Source organism: Ceratosolen solmsi, unplaced genomic scaffold (assembly GCF_000503995.2).
Source record: "Ceratosolen solmsi marchali unplaced genomic scaffold, CerSol_1.0 scaffold23, whole genome shotgun sequence".
Taxonomy (NCBI): Eukaryota; Metazoa; Arthropoda; class Insecta; order Hymenoptera; family Agaonidae; genus Ceratosolen; species Ceratosolen solmsi.
In genome coordinates, this window is record NW_011948430.1 from 1658725 (window position 1) to 1684607 (window position 25883).

At 41.9% G+C, this 25883-nt stretch overlaps 1 protein-coding gene across 1 annotated transcript in view; it reads right to left on the reverse strand.

Annotated features, from left to right (window-relative positions):
• Positions 1-356: 356 nt before the first annotated feature.
• LOC105364091 (protein expanded) overlaps positions 357-25883 on the reverse strand; it is a 35736-nt gene continuing 10209 nt past the window's right edge. The window contains exons 2-13 of the mRNA XM_011501954.1: positions 23745-23900; positions 18070-18169; positions 12550-12629; positions 8171-8250; positions 7842-8079; positions 6782-7057; positions 6353-6518; positions 5166-5666; positions 3559-4270; positions 1873-2736; positions 1659-1812; positions 357-1175 (exon numbers count right to left, since the gene is read on the reverse strand). Of these exons, the coding sequence (XP_011500256.1) occupies positions 723-1175; positions 1659-1812; positions 1873-2736; positions 3559-4270; positions 5166-5666; positions 6353-6518; positions 6782-7057; positions 7842-8079; positions 8171-8250; positions 12550-12629; positions 18070-18169; positions 23745-23858 (3738 nt within the window). The 5' untranslated portion in view covers positions 23859-23900 and the 3' untranslated portion in view covers positions 357-722. The remainder of the gene's footprint in view (positions 1176-1658; positions 1813-1872; positions 2737-3558; positions 4271-5165; positions 5667-6352; positions 6519-6781; positions 7058-7841; positions 8080-8170; positions 8251-12549; positions 12630-18069; positions 18170-23744; positions 23901-25883) is intronic.

The following is a 25883-nucleotide window of genomic DNA, read 5'->3' on the forward strand; positions in this document are numbered from 1 at the left end:
TTGTTCGGTCTTTTAACCTTTTCGCCATTTCTTCTGCCACTTCTCAGTAGAGTGATATGGAGTTCGAATTTTGAAAAAGCTTGCCGATCTACTTTACGCAATATTAGTCTCCCCGCCGGATACATTATTTTGGAAGAGGCTGTGAAAATTGTATACGGATTTTGAAATGCATTTAACACTTAAACGTTGATAATCTCCATTAAGGTCCCGCAATAAAAATTAACACTTTGATACATCCATTCTTTAGCATTAAAAATTTAATAAACACTGGAGCAAAATTAATTTTTTTTATGTTTTTGTTTTTTGTTTTTTTGTTTGTTTGTTTTTGTTTTTGTTTTTGTTTTGTTTTTGTTTTGTTTTGTTTTCCTTACTACTCCATACAACATGTAAAATATACTAGGCATTATCCATCTTTATATCATATTCTTTCACTTTCAAGGCGAGATTAAGCTCGTTATTTTTTCCTTTGTTTGTTTTTTCCTTTGCTTGCTTCATGTGCAATCGAATTAAAATTTATTCTTTGTAAACTATTGCGAAGACTCTCGGCAACATAATAAAAACACATTAAAAAGACATAATAACAAGCGCTTAAACTTACAAAATAAAAATCTTTCGTATAATATAAGCTCAATGCAATAGTCAACTCATTTCAAGTCCCTTAAAATCCATAAAGCTACATCCAGGGTTGTTTAGCGAGTAAGTCGATTCCTCGAGTCTCCCCGCTAGGAGTGCGATGCTCTGGAGGGATTTTTTTTATCGTTGGCCGTCACGCTGGAGCTATTTACTTGATAGGCATTGACAAGGCCCTTCGACAGTCCCAACGTCGTCGAGGTGTTGGGGTGCTTGTGCGTGCTGTTGGCCGGCTTCCTCGGTGGCTTCGAGATTTGCGTCGTCGACAATCCGCTCACTGGATACTTGTGTCGGCTGGAGCTGCCGCTGCTGCTGCTGCCTCCCCCGTTCCTCGCACCCCCGGACTTGCTCGTAGTCGAGGATATCGCCTCGGTCGGATGTTTCGGCAGCACGAACGCCTTGGTCTGCTTGAGGAGATAGCGGTCGTTGCAGAGGGCGGAGATCAGAGGTAAATCGAGGTTGCGGCTTTTCTCTCGGAGTGTTTTAATATCTAACATTCCGTCCTGCTGATTATGTTGCGTCGTTTGCTGCTGCTGCTGCTGCTGCTGCTGCTGTTGTTGTTGCTGTTGCTGTTGCTGTTGTTGTTGTTGTTGCTGCTGCTGCTGCTGCTGCTGTTGCTGTAGCTGATGCTGTTGTTGCTGCTGCTGTTGTTGTTGCTGTAGCTGTAGCTGATGCTGTTGCTGCTGCTGCTGTTGTAACTGATGCTGTTGTTGCTGAAGTTGCTGCTGCTGCTGTTGAAGCTGCTGCTGCTGCTGCTGCTGCTGGTGATGGTGAGCTTTGACGTCATTGTGAGCAAGGCACGGTGATTGATTCGGAGCAAAAGTCTTGAAGAGACGCAGAAAATTCATTGGTCAGAGCTTTACGCGAACAACAGAAATCTTTCGATTGTAAGCACTAAGTATGTGTTATAATAATTGTTGTTTCAGTGCTAATTATTTTTATCGCGCCATTGAACTCGTAGTTAATGATACTTAATTATTAATGATACTCGTAGTGCCCATGATAATTAATAGGCAAAAAAAAATCACCTGGATATCGTAGGGCGGGGGCGGTGGTGGGGGTGGCAGTCTCCTGTGCTTCATCTGGGGTTGGGACAGCGAACCGATACAAGGTCCGCTGATGATCGCCGGCCGAGAGAGTGAACCCGTACCCCCGTCGTAGCTCTTGAGTATGTCCTCGTGGCTCCTCGTCCGTGAGAAGAAGAGTTGCTGCTGCTGCTGCTGCTGCTGCTGCTGCTGCTGCTGTTGCTGTTGCTGCCGTTGCTGCTGAAAGACGTGCTGCATGTGATGACGAGTGCTCGCGGTCGGTGGCAGCGGCGGCGGTGGCGGAGACGCGTATGTTGCGTCCTTTCTCAGGCTCTGGCTGCCACCACCGCTACTCGAGCAAGTGAAACCGCTATAAAGGGAGCTAGTGCTCGCGGCATACTGGCTGCTCGCATTCCCGTAGAGGAGGTAGTTGTTGCCCCCGACGGAGCTGTTGGTGTCACTGAGGCTGCCCGCGAGATTCTGATTCGAAGCGTATTTGCTGGAGAGGGATGAGAGCGAGGAGCCCGGGTAGGCGAGGTAGGGCGTACTTCTGTAGACGAGGGAGGTCTTGTTGGCGGCCTGTAGCGGGTACGGCGGGGGCGGCGGGTAGGCTGCCATGGCCGCAAGGAGAGAGCCCTGCTTGGCATCAATATACTCTTGCTTTGAGAGTGCCGGATCTTTTAGAGGGAACATCACGTAGTCCACGTCCGAGTAGAGCTGCTGCTTATATTGCTCGATTTGGCTTCGGGCGACCTGACTCGTGTACACGGTGGCGAGCATAGCGGCGGCACTGTTGGGGTTCGAGCTCGACTGAAGGTGCGTGATCGGGGCCGGAGACAACGGCGGTGGCGGTGGTGGAGGTGGCGGCTGCCTCTGCTGAACTTGATGCTGGATTTGCTGGGGTGGCGTTATATAAGGCAGCAGGACTGGACCGGCGCGGGTCGCGTGCACGTCCAGGTAGTTGTTGGGGCCGACGACCAAAGCGGCCACCGGTGCGTGTACCGGCGTCGGCTTCATTTTATCTCCGGGATACGTCGGGGGTTGTATCCTCGCTGGCGGCGGAGGCGGTGGTGGTGGTTCCCTGCATTTAATTCCATCAATGTACACAATCCCAACTACACGTGCGGGTGCAGGTTGGGTGGAGAAGGGTGGAGAGAGGATGTAACTCGGAGATGTTCGTACGGAGGTGTTCGTAATTGACATATATGTGTGTGCGCGTGCGTGCGTGCGTGTGAGTGAGTAAAGTCCATTTGGTGGTGATAAATGAAGTAAAGGGTAGCGAGGAAGGGGCGCGTGGATTCGCGATTATCAATTACGAGGATTGATTGGCAAAGGTGCGAGTGGGACGGGGAATGATCAAGGACAAAAGATTGTTATTTCAATGGTAAGGCTCGATATGATATTTGGATATGATTTTTCGACATCGACTGTTGTAAAGTATAATTTGTTAATTTATAATAACGGTAAAAACGATAGGCGTCTTAAACTATTCCCCGAGGGTTGTAGATATTAATTTAAGGTTTAATTGCAGCCGACGACTAAGCAATCGAATGGAAATTTTGGATAAAATTGCAAGAAGTTGTGAAAATGAAATTTCAATTGCAATACTTGTAGAAGCGAGAAATTACTAGACCAGCCATTTATGAAATGGACAATCGGGGGAAAAGTATTTGGTAATATCTGACGAGCGCGTAAATTTGATATCGAATAAAAAATTTTATATCCGCTGCTCGTCGTTTCACTTTGACTCGGAATATTTGTCCCGAGCGTATTTGGCTGATTGTCCGTTGGTGGAGATACGCCAAGGCCCAAAACAACCACCCATGATTAAAATAATTTATTCAAGCAACGACAATTATTTAGGCTCGAAAGAGCCGAGTAGTGGAAATCGTCAGAGGCTAACCTGGGCGTGATGGCGTCGTTGCGAGGAGGTGTCGGAGGCGGTATCTCGAAGCGCTCGCGACCGCAGACATATCCAGGAGGTGGTACCCCTCCTGCGTGCGCCGCCAAAGGCGAAGACGACGACGACGAGGACGACGGAGGTAGCGTCGGCGGCAGTGGCGGTGGCAGGTGTAGGAGACCAGGATAGGGCGGAGGTGGAGGTAACTGCCGCTCGCTGTCGCTCCTTGGGGGAGGTGGCGGTGGCATCCGTACGTAGTCGCAGTCCGAGTCCATGGAGGCGCCTACGCTCTTGCGTGGCGGATACCGGCCGACGATCAGATCGGATAGCTCGTCCGCTGACAGGAGGGGACCCTGCCCCGACGGATCGCTCCCGTCACCCCGGAAGCTGCTCGTACTAAGAATGCTGTTACTGCGTGACCTCGCCCCATCGCCGTCCGGGCCCTCGGCTATTACGACCTGTTGCAGGTGCTTCGGCCGATCCTCGCTCTGGCAGAGGCTATAGATAGGCTCCTGGTCCTCGTGTCCGGTGCCCTGGCTGTAGCAGGAGCCGCTCGTCTCGGAGCGCAGTCCGCTGTGGATCGTGTAGAAGCCCGAGGTGACGGAGGCCTCGTCCGTGGTCGACTGGACCGATGAGTCGTTGGCCAGCGGCTCGTCCAGCATCTCGCTGCTGTGCAGCGTGTAGACACCGCTCGTCTCGCTGCCAATGTCCGTCGCTGGTGAAGGGAGGCATTTGATTATTATTAGGTGGCTCGATCATTTTCCAGATCGACCCCGTCGATCACTTCTGTTGCGCCAGTCGAAATTTGCAATGGCGGCGCACGCTCACGACGGCGGCTTTATTCGATTATTTAGCGTTGGGAAAAGAGCCTCTAAGCTATATTGGAAAGTGTGCATAAATTTTCCCAACTAACGCTCCAACTTTTACGTTAGCAAAATATAACTGGCTAATGCTTGGCGTACCCCATTTAATTTTATAATCGCATACGTATTTCACTCCAGTATATTACAATTTACTACACGTTCTCTGCGAAGTAAATTATTATTGCATTATTCTAAAAACTGACAATTAACGCATTAAGTGCCTGATAATTTTATGCACGAGATGCGAATCAAGGGAATGCGAATTTTCAGGAAATACCATGAGAACGTATGAATTTGAATAATAACGCGCGCAAATCCGACGTGTAAACCCCTGGAACTTGTAGTATGAAATCCCAGTCGTTTCTATAAACGCTCGTCGCTTCGTTGCGTTTAATTGAAAAGAAAAGAAAAGAAAAGAAGAGAAATGAAAAGAAGAGGAATATATATATATATATATATATATATGGGTGTGTGCGTGTATTCACGTTCTTATTAACAGCATTATTGTGCTACATCCGGACCGTGCAGTCCTGAAGTTCTTCGACGTGCGTTAGACAAAAGAATGAGATTGATCGGAATCTACGCGCAGGGCATTCGCACGATATATTAAAAGTCAGATATTATGGCGTAGATTGGCGTCTTGGCCGTTCTACCCTCCCACCCGTCCTGCCCGCTGGCTGGCCGACCCGCCACCCTCTCCGCGAGACTTACTTCATTATTCACTCGCTCGCAGACTGATATACGTACCGGCATACTTGGCGGTCTTGTTGCACCTGTCGTAGATGGGCTCGGCCGACAAGGCCGAGTTCTGGGCCGTGTGGGAGTAGCCGAGCTCGAGGCTCGAAGTCGCCGAGGTCGTCCTCAAGCCGGTCGCCGCGTTCCCGACGACGGTGCTGCAGGTGCTGCTGCACTGGGAGCCGAGGGCCGCCGTGGCCCCGGTTCCACCGCCACTGGCCGCCTCGGTCTCGCTGGGATGAGACGATGGGCGGGGTGGCGAGGATATGGGACGTTCGGGCTCAGCCGTAGCAGCGCTACCCGAATCCTCGGTCGAGCCCGTGGAGCCGCTCGAGACTGGGCCCGCGTCCGGCTCGTCCTCGCTGTGCACCCGGTCGCTCACGATGCCCGACGTCGTGTTCGACGAGGTGCTCGAAATCAGGGATATCCGCTGGTCCGCCCGCGAGCCCCGCGTCGTCAGGCTCAGCTTGCAGCGAGCCGGATACATATAGCAGTCCCGCAGGACCTTCCGCTCTGAAATACCCCGATTAATTAAAGCGCCTCTCACATGGGACCTTAGCAGTTCGTGTTCATTTGCCAGGCGAGGCAAGTTTTACGTCTCCAGATGTCCCTTTGCATGCAATTCGCTCGATTGACTCGACGCGTTGTTGTTTGTATTTTTTAATTTTGTTTTTGTTTTTATTTTGCTCTGTTTTATTTTTAAATATCCCCGATTTTTGGGAGGCAGAGCGATGGACGTAGATAAAAGTGGCGAATTTACAAGCAGCTATTGCGCCCGTAATGTCCATTGAATTAAGAGGGGCCGTCGTATGTGGGGAGAACTCGACTCGAGAATGGCGTGAATTGCGTTAGAGCAAAGAAAGAGAAATAAATGACGAGAGAAAAAAGATGAAAAAAAAAACGAAGAAAAAAATGCACAAAAGATAAAGAGAAATGAATAGGGCCCGAAAGAATAAGGAGAAACGTTGTGCGGGTTGAGCGATGATTTATTTACACTATGTCCCGCTCTCGCTATATTATTATTAATCATCAGCCGGCAACGGCAACACCATTCCCGCTCAAGCTCGAACCCGCTGATGAGGGATTCGTTATCCCTAGGGTGCGCGAGAGCAAAATTGGGCGAGTCTACATACAATAGATACCTGCGGCAATCATTGAAATATATATATATATATATATATATATATGTATGGACTCACCCTCTTCCTCGCGCCGCTTGGCCTCGCTGACGCGCGGCGCTATGGCCATGAAGAACTGGTGGGTGTCTCGACATAGCGCCAACAGGAGTTTGCTCTTGTCGTCGCAGCCACTGAACAATGTGAGCTTCCCCGGCTGGTCGACCGCGCGAATCTCGAATTTCTTGCGCTGCAATTGCGTCGAACGGTTATCGCGCTGCCCTACGCGTCTTTCCCAGCATCGTGCAAATGCCTCCGCGAGATTCTTATGGCTCGACCACTCTTCCCTGCCTCTTTAATCGTGGAACGTGGGTTGGTGGTGGGGCGGAGGAGCGATGACGCGGGCGCTGGACCACTCGAACGAAGTGTCAAAAGTGGTCGAGCGATGTCGAATAATGCGGAGCGTAGCTCGAATGGCCGGAGCTTAAGATATTGTAAATAAGGTATACGGACGTCGAAGCCGAGTTTGCCAATATTGTTCCAAGTGAAGACTTGGGGTGTCTCCTCGTCGCCGTAGACCCGGACGCCGCGGGCACATATCGCCAGCAAGACGCGCCCGGGGCCCTGCTCGCTCTTGCTGCGTCGCAACCGATAGAGGTGAGCGTTGAGCGGCGCCTCCAGGAGCACCGCCTCCCTGATGTACGACAGCTCAGCCTCCTCACGGGACAGTCCCCGATTGTCTCGGTGCTGAGCCGCGAGGACGGACAGTGCGTTCTCCTCGTGGCACATCTGCGCGTTAATAGTAGACAATATTATTAGGGTACTTAATTAGCTAAGGGTCGTACTTAAAAATGCTTAAGCATGTAATTGATATGGGTGGATTTTCATTTAAAAATAAGACTGATAAGAAGGCTACTCGATTCATCACTCAAAATTCATTCAAAATTCATTCAAAACTCATTCGAAATTCATTCGAAAGTTCATTCAAAATTCATTCAGCGCACCGATGCGATCGCATTATTTTTGCGGACGAGTGGGGAAGAGAGATTGGGAGGAGGATAGTTTGTCCGCGCACGTCAAGTTTTAAATCCTGGAATCACGGGAACTGGGCGTTACGAATCACTTGCTAATGCCCTCTTGCTAAGATAACAAACAGTTTCGTAACGCGTTTGGGGCGATTAAATTATTCGAGCGATGATATAAGGAGGCGCGTGTGCGTCTATGTGCTCCTTCGAAATTAAGAGTTTGTTTCATCACAAGATTAATTATTTATATAATAATTGCAAGACGCAGGCGCGTCGATGCAGATTTTTATTTACGTAATATCGTAATTGATGATAATCAATTTTATAGTAAACATTAATTCGGAATTCGAAAGCATTATAATAGTTCGTACGGGCTGTAGGTACGGGCGACTTGTAATCCAAGCCTAGACTTTCCACTTTCACTTTCCGCGTGGTGAAAAATCCTTTCCACGGCTCGTAACATTACAATCTCATTTTAGACGTAAGAGATTTGTTAAGTAATCGTTGCCACCCGAGCGGTGGATTAAGAGAGGCGCGTGCGCACTCACGTGGGCAGGAAGGTAATCGGAGGGCTTGCAGTATCCCTGTCGACGATGGCGCTCCTCCGTATAATTGCCGAGGTCCGCCTGCAAGGCCAGTCCGGCGAGGCTGAGCAGCGGCCCATAGACACTACCCGACTGCAGGGGATGCTGGGACTTCTGGCCCTGCCAGCTCTCGACGCCGCCTCCATGGCGAACGACGTTGTCGCGCAACTGCAGGTAGTAGTGGTGCCTCGTTGTCTCATCGCTATCGTCAACGACAAAAATCAGGGTCTTAATTTACTTTTGGGTGCGTGTAAGAATGGGCGGATGGACAAGGGCAAAGATTGGACGCTCACCTCAGCAGTAGTGGTGTATCCACGTAATATCGGACACGAAAGTACAGAACGAACGCCGGCCGTCCACTGCTGTCCAAGCCCTGGTAAATGGAATTTTAACGGTTCATTCACACGGTATTTTTTGTTTTTTTTTTTGTTTTTTTGTTTTTTTGTTTTTCTTTTAACACATGGAGTTTAATAAAGCAAGGATTGGGAATGTAGTCGACGAATTCAAATGTTGAATTGTGAATCGTCACGAGGTGGCTGCTGCGCTATGCGTTAGCCTAGAAGTTTTAGTCCAGATTGATCTATACTGAGTCGGATCTATATAGTTGACGGTTGGTCAAAAGACCATTTATCGTGCTCCAAATTACGAGGCCTACTTCCCTAAGCTTTGCACGCTTTAAATAATTTATAAGGAAAGGATAGACGTGCATTTTAATTTTAATATTTTTTACTCTTAAGTCGTAAAGATTTCGTGTCAAATTCAACATTATGGAGCACATAAAAATTCTACCGTTGATGCTAAATTGTAATTGCAAAATCCCTGATCCACTGACATGAAATTCCGCCTCTATTATTAGCATTTGAATACTCTCGCCATTCGGACATATGAAATATCTCAATAAACTAATTTTTTTTATCAATAATTTAGAGTTCTGCGTTGGTTTGGCCGCGATGTGCAATTAAATTTGCAATGACGAATAGCTGACAATGACAATCGAATAAAACCGTTCGATATGTCATGCCGTTTACACTCGTATACTTACTTTTGACTACAAACGAATCTATATTGTAACCTAGTCGTATAAATATTATAAGAGTTGTGAAAAAAATCAATAAATAAATAAACAAATAAATAAATAGTAACAAAAAAAAAAAAAAAAAAAAAAAAAAAAGAAAAAAGAAAAAAGAAAAAGAGAGAGAGAATGCGTATTATAGTTTCGATTATAATTCGTTTCAACTACATTTACATGTCCGCTTCCATCATTCTTTGGTCATATAAATAATAACGTTCGTACGTTCAATTCAAATGTCTACAAGAATCGATTAATTTTTTTCTTCTTCTTCTTTTCATTATTAATTGAATTGTCAGTGTTGAAATGCTCATGATTATTATTGTTTCATTTTGCCAGAAGAGCAGCCTAAAGTTTTTTATATTTTTTTTTTTTTTTTTTTTTCAAGCAATTTTATTTTATTATTCCACGATTTATTCCACTGCGCGTTAGCATAATTTACACAGATGAATGAATATAACATAAAAGAACGAGTGGAAAATTAAAAATAAATGAGAGCTTTGAGACAAAGATAATGTAAATAACTGCTCTGATAATCTAATAATTAATGACATATCACTCTCAACGCAAATCCGAATGCAATAAATAATGCAATTTAAACAGGATGCGACTTTTTGTTTACAAACTTAAAAATCTTATCGACAAAAATGACAAAAATGACGTTAAATAATGCAAAGTTTTTGCATTGCCCATACAGAGAACAAAGGAATTTTCAGCTTTAGAAATAATATGACAATATCTAAGGAATTGCTAATTTACTACGATTAGCAATTAATATGAACTTTTCATTCGCTCTCCATATACAAATACACGTAACTCAAAAAATTTTTCAATATTTTGTACTATAACTTGGACAAGTATCGAGTGAGTTGTTTAACTCTTAGGCTGTGCTCAAAATCCCTTCGTACGCCGTACATTCTAATCAATCTAATCCAGCTGGATGATGGCAAATTTAATTAATCTTTATGAATGAAAATCGTTTAATTATTCGTATGTTTAGGTAGGCAGAGGGCTCAGGAAATTATGATGACTCTTCACATTCCAGAGCGCAGGATATGCTCGAGCCATAAAAAATAATCTTAGGAACGGCTGACGTAAAAAGAACAAAGAAGAAATAAAGTAAAAGAAGAAAAGTTAAGAAGAGGAAAGAGGCAATTGATTGAGCTATATACCCGTGCAGTTCTGACATAATGGATTATTTAAGTACCAATAATACCAATACTATTCCACAGGGGGATGCTACAATGAAAATCAATTCTAAGATAAAAGAAGCGCCATTTTTTGTTATTTCCGACCGTATTGCGATGTTTCACAGAATCCATCGAGTTAGCATGGCTCTATTAAAACTTCATATTCCTTCATTTTCAGCCCGGAGAATATAGCCGTGGAATTTATTGGTGCAAACTCTCGACGTTTCAATTTGAGCTAAACATGCCATTAAATGCGCCCTCTCATTTTAAATCTTAAATATACCCATTCCCCTGAGTAATTTACAAGTATTTTTATTTGAATATTTGAAATTTTTCAACCAAACATACGTTCCTCCGAGTGTTCTCTCTGCTTTCGAAGGTCTAGACTATATGGTACAGTTATTCGTTGGAAATGCGCGCGCGCTCGCGCCGATTGCTTTTCGTTGTAAATCAGCTACAAATAAAGTTATAAATAAAGAGCATTTCCATTTGGAAATATCTTTTCGTCGATTCGCGTGCTTAAATCATCGCGAGCTTAAGGGGTTCTCAATAGGCGGCTATGTTTTTATAATAATTAGAAAGGTCGCCGTAGCGGGGACTTCGAGAGGGTCCAGAATGAAATTGAAGTCTTTGATGATTTGCAGTGGCAAATTAGGAGATTATTCGCGGCATACGAGATCGTGTTCTACGAAGCATAAATATTAATGAAGCCTGCCAGAACCTTTTGCATGAACCCTTGCGTGCGTTCGTATGATCATGTGTGCGTGCCCGCGCGCGCGCGCGTTCGTATATGTGTACGCTGTGCCTCTGCTCGTTTTTTTCTTCATCTGCAGCAGCGCGCAGATCCTTGTTGATTCTCGCCAATCAAAAACTCAGAGACCGAGGCTCACGCGCTGCTACGAGAAAGAGGAAGATGGCTATATATATATATATATATATATATATAGAGAGAGAGAGAGAGAGAGAGAGAGAGTGATAGGTAGGTAGATAAATAGTTAGATAGATAGATAGATAGAGAGAAAGAGAGAAAGAATGGAAGGTAGAGAGAGGGAGAGAGAGAGGGAGAAAGAGAGAGAGAGAGAGCGAGAGAGAGAGAGAGAGAGAGAGAGAGAGAGAAAAGAACCTGGACGAGTAGCAGTGCGTACATCATCGAAATCCTCCAAAGCGAGCGGACATTTCTGACTCCACCGAGTTATAAGACTCGTACACGTGTAATAGAAAACCATTTTGTAATTCTATAACCCTTTTATGAGATTCTGGGATAAGTCGCGGGATACCTTTTTTCCGAGGACGTACTCCCCGATAATATACAATTACTTTTATCCTGCATTTATAAATCAATTCTCGAATCCGTTCAGCTTTGGGGATCTTATGGTAATGAATGCGTGTTTATACTCTGTTACAAAAGAAGGTAAATCTAAACCACTCACCAAATCACAACTTTTTATCCTTCTCTAATCGAAGTATCGCTGCAAAAAGTTGATCAACGCTGAATTTTTACTAACAAGATAAATTATATCTCCCAAGCACGAATTATAATCGCCATTTTTTTTTTACGACAAAACAAAAAATACGAAACATTTATGGTTGACTCGAATTAAATGCATAATATTCGATCAAATTTGATGTCATTTATAATTCAATGTAACGAACTTTTAATAATTTGAAGATTTAATCGTCTTCTTTAAGCTTTAACATAAAACATTTAGCTTTAAAAATCAACTATTTTTCATACTCTTGATTAAAAATCATTGTATATTAAAAATAAATAAATAAAATAAAATAAAAAGAAAAAGAAAAATGGAAGAGGGACAGAGAGAGAGAGAGAGAGAGAGAGAAAGAGAGAGAGAGAGAAATAAAAAAAATTGAATGAAGAAGAAAAATAAATAAAGTAGTTGCAATTTAAAAAAAGGTCTAAAAAAATTTAAAAAAACCTAGCCCACCTAACTATAGGTTATTCATTTCGCCATTTTCTCCGAAGAATTTGAATCTCCAAAAATTTTATTAAAATTCATGATACGAAGAAATATCTTTCTTCCCGCAAAAAATAAAGGATAATTATGTGTTGCTAAAAGAGAAGGGAAAGAATAATTAATGATAAAATATAAATAATTTTGTCTTCTTGTTTGAAAAAAGATCGTTTGGGAGCAGAGGCTTAAAAATCTTCTTTTTTTTTCCTTTTTTTTTCCTACTCATTGCTACCACTCTACCAGCTTGCGTATCTCAGGAATGCTAGCAAATTAAGGGTAATGATGTTTAAGAAGTCAGAGGATCGTAGGAGAAGAAGGAATTCCAAGGCTTGATTTTCAAATCTGGAACATTTACGGAGCTCCGCGAGCGTAACTCTCGAGACGCCGACTCCCGTTTACTTAAACTTATCGACGTGACAGCAAAACTCGTGCGGTACACTTACGTAGGTGTGAGAACTTCTCCAATTCTTGGGTGCGTATTTGCTTAGCTTACTCTCCGGGTCCACAAACAAATACTCTCCGTCTGCAAAAAATAAACAAGCATAATGGCCGATTAATATTAATAAAAGCATTATCTTTTCATAAATCGTTTGTTAAGAAGGAAGAAATAAAGATCATTCGATAGATATAAGAGTAATAAGTATAATTACAACAGCGTCGACGACGACGACGATGACGACGACGACGACGACGACGACTACGAGGAGGACTATGACGAAGGCGACTACGAGGAGAACTACGAGGAGGACTACGAAGACGGCAATGACAATAAAAGTAAGAAAGGGAAAAAAATAAAAACGAGTAATAGCTGCGAAGTGCAAGAAAATAATTAGCCGTTGCGTGTGTATGAGCCTTATTGCACGTGTGCGTACACGCGCGGATGTAAGAGCACGCACGCACGTACGCGCGCACACGCGCGCAGTGTTGCATGGCGCGCGGGGCAAAAGGAAGAGAATCGGCGCGGCGATGGTAGACGTGCGGCCGACGCGAGGAGAAGCGAAGGGGAAAAAGAGGCACCTGTGTTACCCGGGCGAATATAACTCGGCCATTATCGGGGAATGCTGCTGCTCCGGGGCCTCTCGAGCTTCGGGCCTTCTTCTCTTCGGCTCCTCTCCCTCCAGCTTTGCGCGCGCGCTTCGCCCAACTTATAAACACAAATCCGCTCTCCCGCCCTTCTCGCCCTCTAACTCAGCCATCCTCTACCGCTCCCCCCATTCCGGTCGTTCTCTCTCTCTCTCTCTCTCTCTCTCTCTCTCTCTCTCTCTGCAACTCGGTCGTCGATCTATTTTCTCGCCCCAAAGCAAAATATCCTATCCATTGAATCACATAATTCAGAAACCAATTTATAATAATAATACTTTTCGTGAGCCCACATACATGCGTATATACGTGCACTTTCATTTATTTATATGTAACTTTATTTATTTATATATAACCATGCTTCGATTCGACTAAGCATATAGAAATTTCAACGAGTTTTGTTTGGGCTTGGGCTTTTATTGTCTTGTAAAAGAGAGAGGAGGAGTAGACAGGGGAAGAAAAAGATATAGAGGAATAGACTCGGGGCGATGGAGAGAGAATGAGAGAGAAAGAGAGAGCAAGAAAGTACGAGCAGAAAAAAGCGTTGGGTTTTGGTGCTTGGCGTTTTAGCTGCTCGCTCGATTTCGAGCCACATTCCAATGTAGCATAGGGCAAAGCGAGCGAGTGGCGGCGGTGGCGGCGGCAAGGCCCAGCTTTCCAGGGGCCTTATACAAATGACCGAACTACCGTGTTACGCTGCTGCGCGCGCACGGCCGATCGGAGGGGGTGGGAGCGAACGATAGTGGGGCGATGGCAGAGCGAGAGAGAGAGAGAGAGAGAGAGAGAGAGAGAGCGAAAGAGTGAGAGAACGCGAGAGAGAGTGAGAGGAAGTGAGAGGTAGAGAGGGCCGGAGGATCGCCAGTCTGCTGGGTAAACGAGCCGAGAGAGTCGAGCCCACCAAGCCCGCGCATTCCACAGGGCCTCGACATAATCGCACGCAGGACCCCTCAGGAAATTGCGGAGTGTCCGCACCATTTGATGTGTCGAGCCAAGAAACCCGGAATCCCGTGCGTCCATCAAAAATATCTTTTGCTCGCTGGAGGTGACGAGCTTCCTATGATCCGTCCCGACGTCTGCCATGTCGCGTTAACAGTCCCCAGGGTTGCTGGAATCTAAGAAACCCAAGGGCCACTTATTTATAAGAGCAAACGGTCCGATTACGAAATCGACGCCGCTAAGCCTCGCTACTTCTCGTCGAGCCTCGTGTCACGCGCGGGCGAATAATTAAAAAATTGGAGCTGCTGTCCATCCGCTGATATTGCTCTTCCACCGAGAGACATAGAGAGAGAGAGAGAGAGAGAGAGAGAGAGAGAGAGAGAGAGAGAGGAAGAGAGAGATAGGCCGACAGACACGGAAAGAATCTCTTCTCTGCGGGCTGGCTTTCCGTTAGCTTACGCTCAACGAGATAGATAGATAGATAGATAGATAGATAGAGAGAGAGAGAGAGAGAGAGAGAGAGAGAGAGAGAGAGAGAGAGAGAGGGAGAGAGACTAAGTGAACGAGTGAGCATTGGAGGGGCAAGGGCAGAGGGAAGGTCACACATCCGTGTGCGCGTGCGCGTGCGTGTGCGGCTCTCCGCGGCTGCTCCCTCCCCTTCTTCACTCTCTTTATTTCTCTCTCTCTCTCTCTCTCTCTTTCTCTCGCCCCTTTTCGCTCCCCTTCCCGAATCCAACCCCACCCACCTCTCTTTCTCCCTTTGAGCCGAAAGCGTGCGCTGAGCGCACTCCGACCGATCTTTTTGTACTTGTTCTGGTTTTTCAGGAGCATTTTTTTGGCGAGCGCGTGCTCTCGCGGAGATGGGCCCCGTGGAATGCACGCCGGGCGGCGGCGGACGTGGGGGCGCGGGCCCCGAGGGTGCAGCGCGGTACAGGGGCTAGAGGGGGCGGGGCGGATGAAAGGTGGCGGCGAAGGCGGGACGGGGGTAGATTGGATGTGGGAGGGGGAGGAGGGATGTTTAAGAGATGGAGGACGGTGAGGAGGAGGTGGAGGAGGAGGAGAGGACTCGTCGGACCGGCTGGTGGACGGCTCACCGCCGTTCGCGAGTAAGAGTACGATCGAAGCGAAGCGAAGCGAAGCCGAATCGACCCGAGTCGAGCTACACTGAGCTGAGCGCTGAGCCGAGCGCTGAGCCGAGCTGAGCAGAGTCGAGGTGACCCGGCTGCGCTGGGCTGGACTGGGCTGGGCTGGACTAAGCTGGAGCCGAGCCGAGCCGAGTCGAGTCGAGCAGAACCGAGCAGAGGGAAACGGATCCGAGCTGAATCGAGCCGAGGAGAGCCGAGTCAAGCCGAGACGAGCGAGAGACCGAACGGACGATTGCAAACTCCGTCCGGGAACACCCGAGGCACCCCGCCATATACGCGCTCACCTCGGATCCAATCGAATTTTTCAATTTTGCACCCTTAGTCGCTCTGGTCTCGCCGCGTAATCCCGGCTAATCGCGGCTAATCGCACGGCCGATCGATTGTGCGTTATGTACCGAGGAGGTGAGGCCCGTCGAAGGAGGCGCGGACCCGAGCGTCTATCAGCCGAGGGTATTTTTTACTTTTGCTTTTAATTACAGACTGCGAATACGGAAAGATACGGAAATAAATATTTTACCGGTGCTGCTTTTGCTGTAGCGGCTCGCTCTCGGCAGGCCTTATTTTATTTTTAGAAAACTAATAAATCATGGCCGACTGTAAAGGAAAAATTCGATCATTAAAACGAGACTTTCATTTGCATAAAGCACTAAAGTATATCCCTCTATGAGTTATCCGCAAATTATTGCAGACCAGTGGCGAATTTAAAACTTTCGAGTAGATAAAAAAACATTTGCCATGATTGACAATTACGATTCTTATTGTCGTTGTCGTTGTTGTTTCATTCATTTTTTTTTTATTGTTTACTTTGTTATTTGTTTTTGTTTTTTGTTTTTTGATTTTTGTTTTTTGTTTTTTTGTTTTTATAATAAACGCATTAAGCAATAGCTAATACAGCAATAGATATAATAAGGGATGCGATGCAATGTTTCATTGCTTATGGTGACGAGCGTAAGGGAGAAGATACCTCTTTGTGGATTGTCGTTTTTGGGGTTTAGTTCGAGATTTGGGCCTAGGGAAACTATTGCAAATCATTGCAATTTATTCAAGCGCTTAATAATGAGGAAAATAATTTAAGCATCGTCCTTATCTATCGTTATCTTTATTATATGTACCCGGCGAGGTAATCTATCCAGGAGCGGCGGCGGCGGCGGCGGCGGCGGCCGTGACGACGACATACAACGCTAAGCTAATTCTCCGATATTCTAGAGTCGCTATAAAATGCAATTGTTGCTGCGTTAGCTACAATTTTTTAATTTTTCTAATTGCAAAATTCCATGTATGCATATGTGGCGTAATATATTAGCTTCGGAATATATGGGATGTTTTTTTTTTAAATTAACACTCGTTACTTCCTACTAAAATGGAATTATATTTGAGAAGACTGAAAATCCACCAACTTTGTAACTGCGGATATATTTCTTTCAAACGGCATATTTAAGAATTATCTTTCTCGCTGCAAGAACATTTTACAGAGAAGGAAATTTTTTTATACTCGCTTTAAAATTTAAATGTATATCTGCACTTTTTAATGATTTATTTTCGGGCAAATCGTTATTAAATATACTACTGCTTGCGGTCTTCGACAATTTATTCGTCACTTTAACAAAACCAACTCATCAACGAAAAGTCACAGACGCAAACAGCTAATTATTAATACTGCAAAAGTTTTAATGTTAATGTTTCAATTTTGAGTGACACACTGATGTCAGAAAGTAAAACATATCAAAGTTAGATATTTATGTTTGTTCGTGTACATACAAAAAAAACAAACAAAAAAAAAAACTTTTTCTTAATATACATTGAATTTACAAAAAAAAAAAAAAAAAAAAAAAAAAAAAAAAAAACAAAAAAAAAAGTATCTAGAGTGAGAAATGTAATAAATGACTTAACGGAATAGAAAAATCCATTAACATGATAAATACATTAATTGATTGATAATGTAAAGTGACAATTGTAAATTAATAATCTCGTAGCAGATTGTTTTGTGCGCAAATGCTTAAAGTTATACGTTAAATATGATTCTTATTTTAAATGCGGCAGCGCTTCTGATATTGTTTGAAATTGAATATAAAATTTAAATTCAGGCTCGATCAAACAACGCGAGAACAAATAATAATTGGTTCAAACGTGCCACGTAAATACTGAACCAAAAATAATTATTGAGCGAGCAATAATTAAGTTAATTATATATATTCCATGCCACTCGATACTCAATATTAACAATGATATTTCCGTTTTCATTCATTCATAGTTGCTAATACTGTAATTGGTATCAATAACAAGTATAATATATGCTTCGCATATTGATTAAATGTGGTTGTATCACGAAAAAAAAAATCTGTCCCCCTTTCTACGATATTCTTCGATATTAAAAGGCATTTTGAATTGCCACTGTTCGACATAATACAGACATCGTAAATAATATAAACGTCTATCGTTACACAATGAAGATGAATAGTAAAATGTATTCTGATTATACTCATAATTACTATAACCATTGCATTCTTAAGAATATTGCCTGTGCAAAGCAACTATAAATGCAGGCTATGTAATTGTAATAAGCTTAAGAATTTATTTAAATTCTATAGGGAAATTAATCAGGCTATTATTTTCATTATTACCGGCTCGATATCACTTATCATTGTAAGTAATCATGAATGGCGAATAATCCTTACATTTAGTCGACGGTTTAGATAGAGACACGTATATCGATGCAAATATCGATAAGAGTAAGAGAGAGAGAGAGAGAGAGAGAGAGAGAGAAAGAAAAACATAAAAAAAAGAAAAGAAAGACAAACGTACCGGACAGAATTGCCAGACCAAAGAGTTCGCAATCTTGCATCCCCTGTTGACCAAGAAGCTGGCATGTCTGCGCATAGACCTCCTTTACCTTCGATTTGGTCTGTAACAAATTAATTTCCTATAAATAATATTATTTATCGGCATGCAATATTGATTTCAGTCAATTCATCTTTCTAAGAATATACGCGCGCGCGCGTGTGTGCGTGTCTGTACAGCTGTCGCTGTATGCTGGCCATTTTCATAAACATTAGTGCCACGTTATTATTAACGTCAAAAAGAATTTCAAAGTCACTTTTAATTATTATAGACTCCTCTACTCGTCTATCATTTTAACGAGGCCATTAAACTTAATGTGCATTTCTTATTTATAAAAGTGCATTCATGTTTACAATTTTATATGTAATAAATATAAATACAATAATCTTTGAGGCATTAGTTATTAGTATATAAAAGTGGCGATTGTGTTTTCTTAATATAAAGCAATTATAATTCGATTAAATGCTATTGCATTCGCATGATTTATTATTTTGTTTAATCTTCGGAAGAATAACATTAACAGAAATGACATTACTGATTTTCGAAGAAAAATCGCTCCCATTTATGTTAAAAAACCATCGCAGATATATCATATAACGAAAAAGAAATTTTACAAAGAGTTTGTTTAATGAAACAAAGTATGTGTTATCAAATTTTACGTTATAAATATCATAGAACGAATCAACGGCTATTATCAAACGCTAAAAAAAAAATTTTCAGAATCAAAATATAAATACTGTACAGGAGTAAAATCTCTTATCAAAATTTACAAATAATTTGTATTCCTATCGATAATTTTATATTTATATTTTTCTAGATTAACGAAAATTATCATGATCTTAGATTAAATTGAAATTCATATATAAGCTACGGTAGCGATAACAAAAACATATTTGAAATATGTTGAATAATGTAAAAATATGTGCATGACATGTTTACTTACATAGCGTATTATTATCAATTCGGAAAACATTAAATGAGAACGACTTAATGTAATCAAATTAAAATTTTTATGTATGTAAAATACATTGCTATTGCTGGCGATACTTTGCCTATAGATTTTCAAGTACATTGGCTAGAAATTGTGAAATACCTACTGATATCATTCATAATTCAACGCTTTTAATGAGAGATAACTTGAATTTTTCTCTTTTATTGTAATTAGGCAAGCTTATGAAAGGCACGAGTACGAAAAAAATTGATTATCGAAATTCACCAGTTCTGTTCAATAAAACTACAAATGTTACTGAAACACCTGAAAGTTAAAAACAAAAAATCGTTGTACATACATAATCACACACGTAATTGCCATACATTTCATAATGAAAAATTGATTAAAATACTATAATAATACAATACTGTAATAATAAATAAGTACATTCATCGTGGGATAATTAATAATAGTTTCACGTAGTTAACTTTAAGTCTTAAACAGAATTAATGAAGGTGTTACGATACTCCATAACTTCACGCCCACTGTTGTTTGCTTGGACACTTGATACATAAAGAGCGGAGGACGAAATAAATAGCCGGAATGTACATTCCCGCATTATTATCAAACTTTATTTTGCAAATTTCATCTCGAGCTACGATTATTTCCCGAGGGAATGATCATTAATGTTTGGAGCAAAAATCAAGCTGATAAAACTGAAATTATCGAGAATAGAAAGCAAAGTAGTATTGTTTATTTGCGGACGTCGTCGCTGAAAACGTACGAAGCATTGTACTACGTACGTACGTGACAATCATTACACGTGAATGTATGCAGTATATGAATATTCGCAACGAGCATATGAATATTGCAGACGGTGAAAGCGTACTACATACCAGAGGCTCGCTCTCGACCATACATCGATACACGTACGCACTAACACGTATAAACAACTGCCTCCTTCGCGTGTAAAAGCAATATTATTCAATTTCATGAATAAGTGATAGTTTCATGCAATTTTCGGACGTAAGTCTCTGTTTAACTGTATGCTAATTAGGCCGTGCACATTATTCCTCTTCTTATCAATCGTGCAACGATGGAAAGATCTATTACGACGATGGAGAGATTGGGTCGAGGGTTTCTGAATTTTCTATGAATGTCGAATAAATATGGCTCAAGTGGCTGAATTTTTAAACGAACTGACGAAATATTGAGGGAATATTGAGGGAATATTGAGGGAAATTTCATTGGTCCAAGCGACTATCACACGGATTCTTAATTGCTTTCAATTTTTAACTAATTTCAATATATCCCATTACCAAATGGCGCTCATACAATTGTATAAAAAGCTTGAAATAAATAATATTATTTAAGCTATTATTAAGATAAATTAATGCTTAATATTATTTAAGCATCGATTCAAGCATAATGTAGTACGTGAAAGAAAATGCTAAAATTTTCATTCCCAAAAGTCCAACAGATTTTGTAGTATTAATTTTATTATCAAGGAACTCATAACCGTTAAATCTTTAAATCAATTATCATAATTCCAATGCTCACTATCCATATGCTGTCATTTATAATATAAGCTATATATTATCTATTGTAGGAAGTTTCCACAATGAAATATCATCACATAAACATGAAAGGAAACTATAAATACGATCCCAATGCATTGCATAACAATTTTCCTGAATCGACGATGACTATATAACATTCTTATGGGATAATAAATAAACTTGGAGTTACAGTGGAACCTTCAAAGGTCAACGAAATTGACAGATCAGGCTATCCGCACCAATTAGTTAGGCCATTATACGTATTATATATCACATTATATGTCCCTGTATTATAATTTTTAGTCGATAGTTTATCAGTACATTCTAATGTCTTAAGTTAGGAGATGTTGGATTATACATTCTTATCATTGTGCGCGAACTCTTAAAAGAGCCTTTCATCCAAGTCGGACAAAAGAAACCGATTGGAATAAATTTTTAGTATATTAATCGACTGAATCACTAAACTAACTTCGATGCATAATATGTGCCATTTGATTTACTAAATAATGTACATTTTCAAAAGCGTTGAAAACACACTGTGTAAGTATTTTGAGAAAGAATTAAAATCAGAATAAACTATAAATTTGCAATAATGTAGATGATGTAGATGATGTAGATATAAGATTTAGTGATTCGGTAAAAATTCAGTTTATACGTACAATGCGCAAATAAGAAATAAAGGAAAATTATCGGAGATGTGAAAAGCATTGGATTTCAATTGAAAATACGAGAGAAACTGGATTTTAATAATGAAGAATACGCCGCACGGAAATACAGATAGAGCCATTCATATTCTTGAACATTCGGAGAATTAAAAAAAAATTATTTATGCCGATTGTGGTGAAAAAAAAAATAAATAAGTAAAAATAAATAAATAAATATATAAATAAAAGCCACCGATTAGCATGGATAATTGTGTGATGCATTGATGTTAAGAGTCTAGACGTTCAATTTGATATTAAGAATTTACTTACGCGATGCAAATAAGTATACATGGTAAATAAATATTTTTCAATTCATTATTTGATCGAACGATTATTTAATTTTATATTATTAACTTCAAGCACTATCGGGCAGTTATTACATCACTCGGTATCTCTTGGCGTTGTTGAATAAAGTGTAAAATGATCGCCAATAGACTAACGAAGCTAGAATTCATGGAGAATTTTATGAGATCGGAGCTCGTAATAATTATTCAAGACTTTCTAATCATCGGTGGACTAGAGGAATACTATTAGCGCATTGCGGCTTTCGTTATATCAATGCTTCCGTAGGTGTCTTAAATTGTCTATAAAATAGACTACGAAACGTTTCAAGTTTTCTACGAAGTAAGTACAAAAACTTATTGACACGTTAACCGAGATAATGCTGATTATGCCAATCGCGCAAGTATACGATCCATAAGTATTAATACTTTTGGTGCTTTTATATATAAAGATACCAAAGTATTATATTCGTTAACGTTCCTTTATCAAATTTTCAATGACTTTATTATAGAATACAGTTTCTTAGCATAGGAGAAAATATTGATTAACAAATTTGTCAATAAAATTATATTCCAATATTTTTTTACGAGGCTTTGATAATAATAATAAACGAATAAATTATGCCCGCTATTATACGTGAAAAATTATATTCGACAATAACAATGCAATAATAATAACAGTACTTTGTGTGCATGTTCTTTAAGTGTTTTATGTTGGCTAATATTATTGCAGTATTATTGCTGTATTATTTATTTTAAATACAATATTTATTTAATATAATAGAATATATAATAATATAGTATGAAACGGCTTAATAGAAAACGATAGAAGCTTTTAACTGATCACACATATAACAATTACATTTTCAGAATATCTGATATAATACTTAAGACAAATGACACGGTAATAATACGAGCGGAAAATCTATAAAGTCAATAATTTTTCAATTTCTTCCTCTCCCATTCCCTTTCACGAGATTTTCACGCTTTATATATATATATATATATATATATATATATTTATATAATTTGTCAATTAATTGTAATAAATCATTGTAATAATAAGAGTTGTCAATTGTGAATAAATTTCCGAACTTGGGATCCAAACTCTTCCTTCAATAATAATAAAATTTACCTGCCATAGCCCCCACCACAAAGCCGATAGTTTACGAAAAACGAAACGAGTGCTCGAATATTGCTTATTGCAATTGTTTTATGTTAATAAAATAATGACCGATAAGCTATTTACTTGTTAAGAAATAATTTGAAGAAAGCAATTGGAATTGCAACAGTTCGTAACAATACAATACAATACTGCTTTAGTCTTATTAAAAATATCCGATTGATTTTCTATGCACTTTGAGAATAATAAATTTATTGCCGTACGCGATAAATTAAAGAGTATACAACATTTGCCTACTTTGCATTAAATAGCAGCGAATCGAGTTGTTAGCGACTTCACCTAATCTGATCCCATATTAATCAATGCGCGAAAGAGGGTTCGAGAAAATTTACGTAGGCGTGAAATTCCTTAGAAGTGAAGAAACCATTACTGAATATTATCGATAATATGGACAAACGAGCGTGGGAGTGAGCCATTTTACAGTACCACGAGAAGATTAACTTATGTTAAGGAACTTTTTCTTATTTTTTTTTTTTTTTTTTTTTTTTTTTTTCCAAAAATAATACGAAAAGTTTCACTTTCATATAAGTCAAAACAGTCAATAGAAAGACACCGAAGCCAGTCGACGCAATCAACGTGCTCTAAAATGCACGACCATTAATCACGCCACGGCAATACTGTCCTACATCATAAAATTACACATCACGGGTCATAATCCAATTAGCTTTTTGCCAGGTAATCGCATTAATAAAATGCGTAATTGCAGGTAGGGAAAAAGTGCCGGCCCCGTAAATTAGAGAAGCATAAATAAGCGTCGGATTGGCACGCGAAGAGGCAAATCTCGATTGAATAAAGCCCGCGATAGGAGGATAGGAAACGCGTAGGCCTAGTTTGGCCGTATGATGACACCCCCCCCCCGCCCCACAATCCCATCTATCGTCCCACAGCCACCCTCAGCCCCCCTCAGCCCACCCATTCATTCACAATCCGAAACTGCAGTAGCAAAGTGATAGATCAGAGTAGCTTAATAGTTATACTCACGTCAACAACAAAGTAGAGAGGATCACCGGGCAGAGCGTGTACGGCGAGGTAGCGGCTGGCGGAAACCAGGGGTTGAAGGCAGGACCGCGCAGCCGTGACACTGCTACCACGCATGCTGCATGCTTCATTTCGTCGCCGATACGCCCAGCGTCCTCACTGCAACCAACATAAAGCAGCACATCAATCAGCATTATCAGCATTCCGATATCTCGCTCTTTAACGAGTCGCTCGTTCCCCCTACCGCCCTCCCCTACCAACGCCACAGCCACACGCGCATACACCCACGCGCGCCCACGGCTTTGTAAAAACCAGCCGCTGGACAACTCCTCTTAAAGCAGGCGATTCCTCAAATTCCTTATTATCGAATTCTTAACGGGCGCTACTCCCTCCTCCATATATCCCCCCACATTCTCCGTATAAATTCAAGGCGATTTGCGTCTTTAACAGATTCATTTTTCCCTCCACGCGTCTTCTGTAATTCCTTTCCCTCGTCCCACCACACCCGCTCCCGCCCTTCTTCCCACCTTTCTCTCCTATCTTTCTTTCCAATATTTATTTCCTTTCTTTATTATTTTTTCGTGAAAGTAGGATTGATCGAGAAATATAATTAACGTTCGGAGCAGGGAAGCGCATAATGACTAATGGAATAGTCTCCTCCCTATGTTTCTTCGTTTCTTCGTTACTTCGTTACTTCGTTACTTCGTTACTTCGTTACTTCGTTTCTTCGTTTCTTCGTTTCTTCGTTTCTTCGTTTCTTCATCACCTCCTTGGCCAAGCGTAGTGAGTTAGAAATAATACTCGAGCATTATTGGAGGAAAATTCTTAAACACCAATTCCAATGATTTAACGACTATGTCGAGTTTTCGTAAGAATTATTGAGAAAGTTGCACTCGAAATGCTCAAATACTTTTCGTTATTTTTCTAAATCAAATCTAATTGGTCAAAACATTAAATCCAATCGGCATGTATATATCTCGTATTGTCGATGGATGCCATAAACGTTACAATTAACAAGACAATGACCGAATTATGCAGAACGTATTATTTTTCACGCGGATATGCGTTGCGGCCGCATACTTTTTAAAAACGGATGAATTTTCTCCTCTCGCACGGTAAAAGTTGCTTTCCGGAGAAATTTCACGGTGTATAAGAAATTCCCTTCAAATTCCACATTAAAGCGTCCGTCGGCGATAGCAATCGCTTCGGCCATAATGACAGCGCCAGCACAAAACTTATTGTAAAATGAAGCAGCACGAGAATTCGGCGATATTTCTTTTCTTCTCGGTTGGAAAACGCCAAAAAACGTCTCGCTACCATTACGTATCGAGTCATCGTACGCGCCATTGTAGTACCATTTTATCCACGAATGGGACTTCGCTCCAATTCCAAGCTCCAGCGATTGAGTTGATGTACCGTAAGCAGTGGAAATGGAAAGACGAGCGGAGCCGGTCCACGGTCTTTGCGCGCCTCCGCCGTGATTTTCGCTTTCCCGTGGCGCCGGCGATTGCGGAAACGGATTAAAGAGCCCCGCCGGGCCCACGAATATCCATCGCGAAACGCCGACTAGAGCGGTGCTCATTCGGACTCGACTCGCCGCTCCTGCTCACCAGGCCCCGAGCGAAGGACGCCCGCATTCCACTGCGCAACCTGGTATAATACTGGGAATCGCTCCAGCTACCAAGAGAGTGAGTGAGTGAGCGAGCCAGCGAAAGAGAGAGAGAGAGAGAGAGAGAGAGAGAGAGAGAGAGAGAGAGAGAGAGAGAGAGAAAGAGATGGGATGATGGAGAGGGAGAGAGGGAGAGCAAAGAGCAGAGAGAGAGAGAGAGAGCGAGAGAGAGAGAGAGAGAGAGTGAGATAGCAGAGAGAACACATGGCGACGACGACGACGACGACGAGGTGAAAAGACGTAAAATCCGTCTCTCTCTCTCTCTCTCTCTCTCCTCTTTAACGCCACTTTTTCCAGCCGACACTCTTGCTTTTTCCTTTTTCCAGATTCGGCGGCCCGCGGCCCTTATCGCAGCACAAACAAGTCCCCCTGATGGGATTATAATGCGAGCATAATAGCGAACTACCGCGTTACGCGCTCTCTTCACCTACCCCCCCCCCCCTTCCGCGCCCCCCCCGAACGACCCCCTCGCC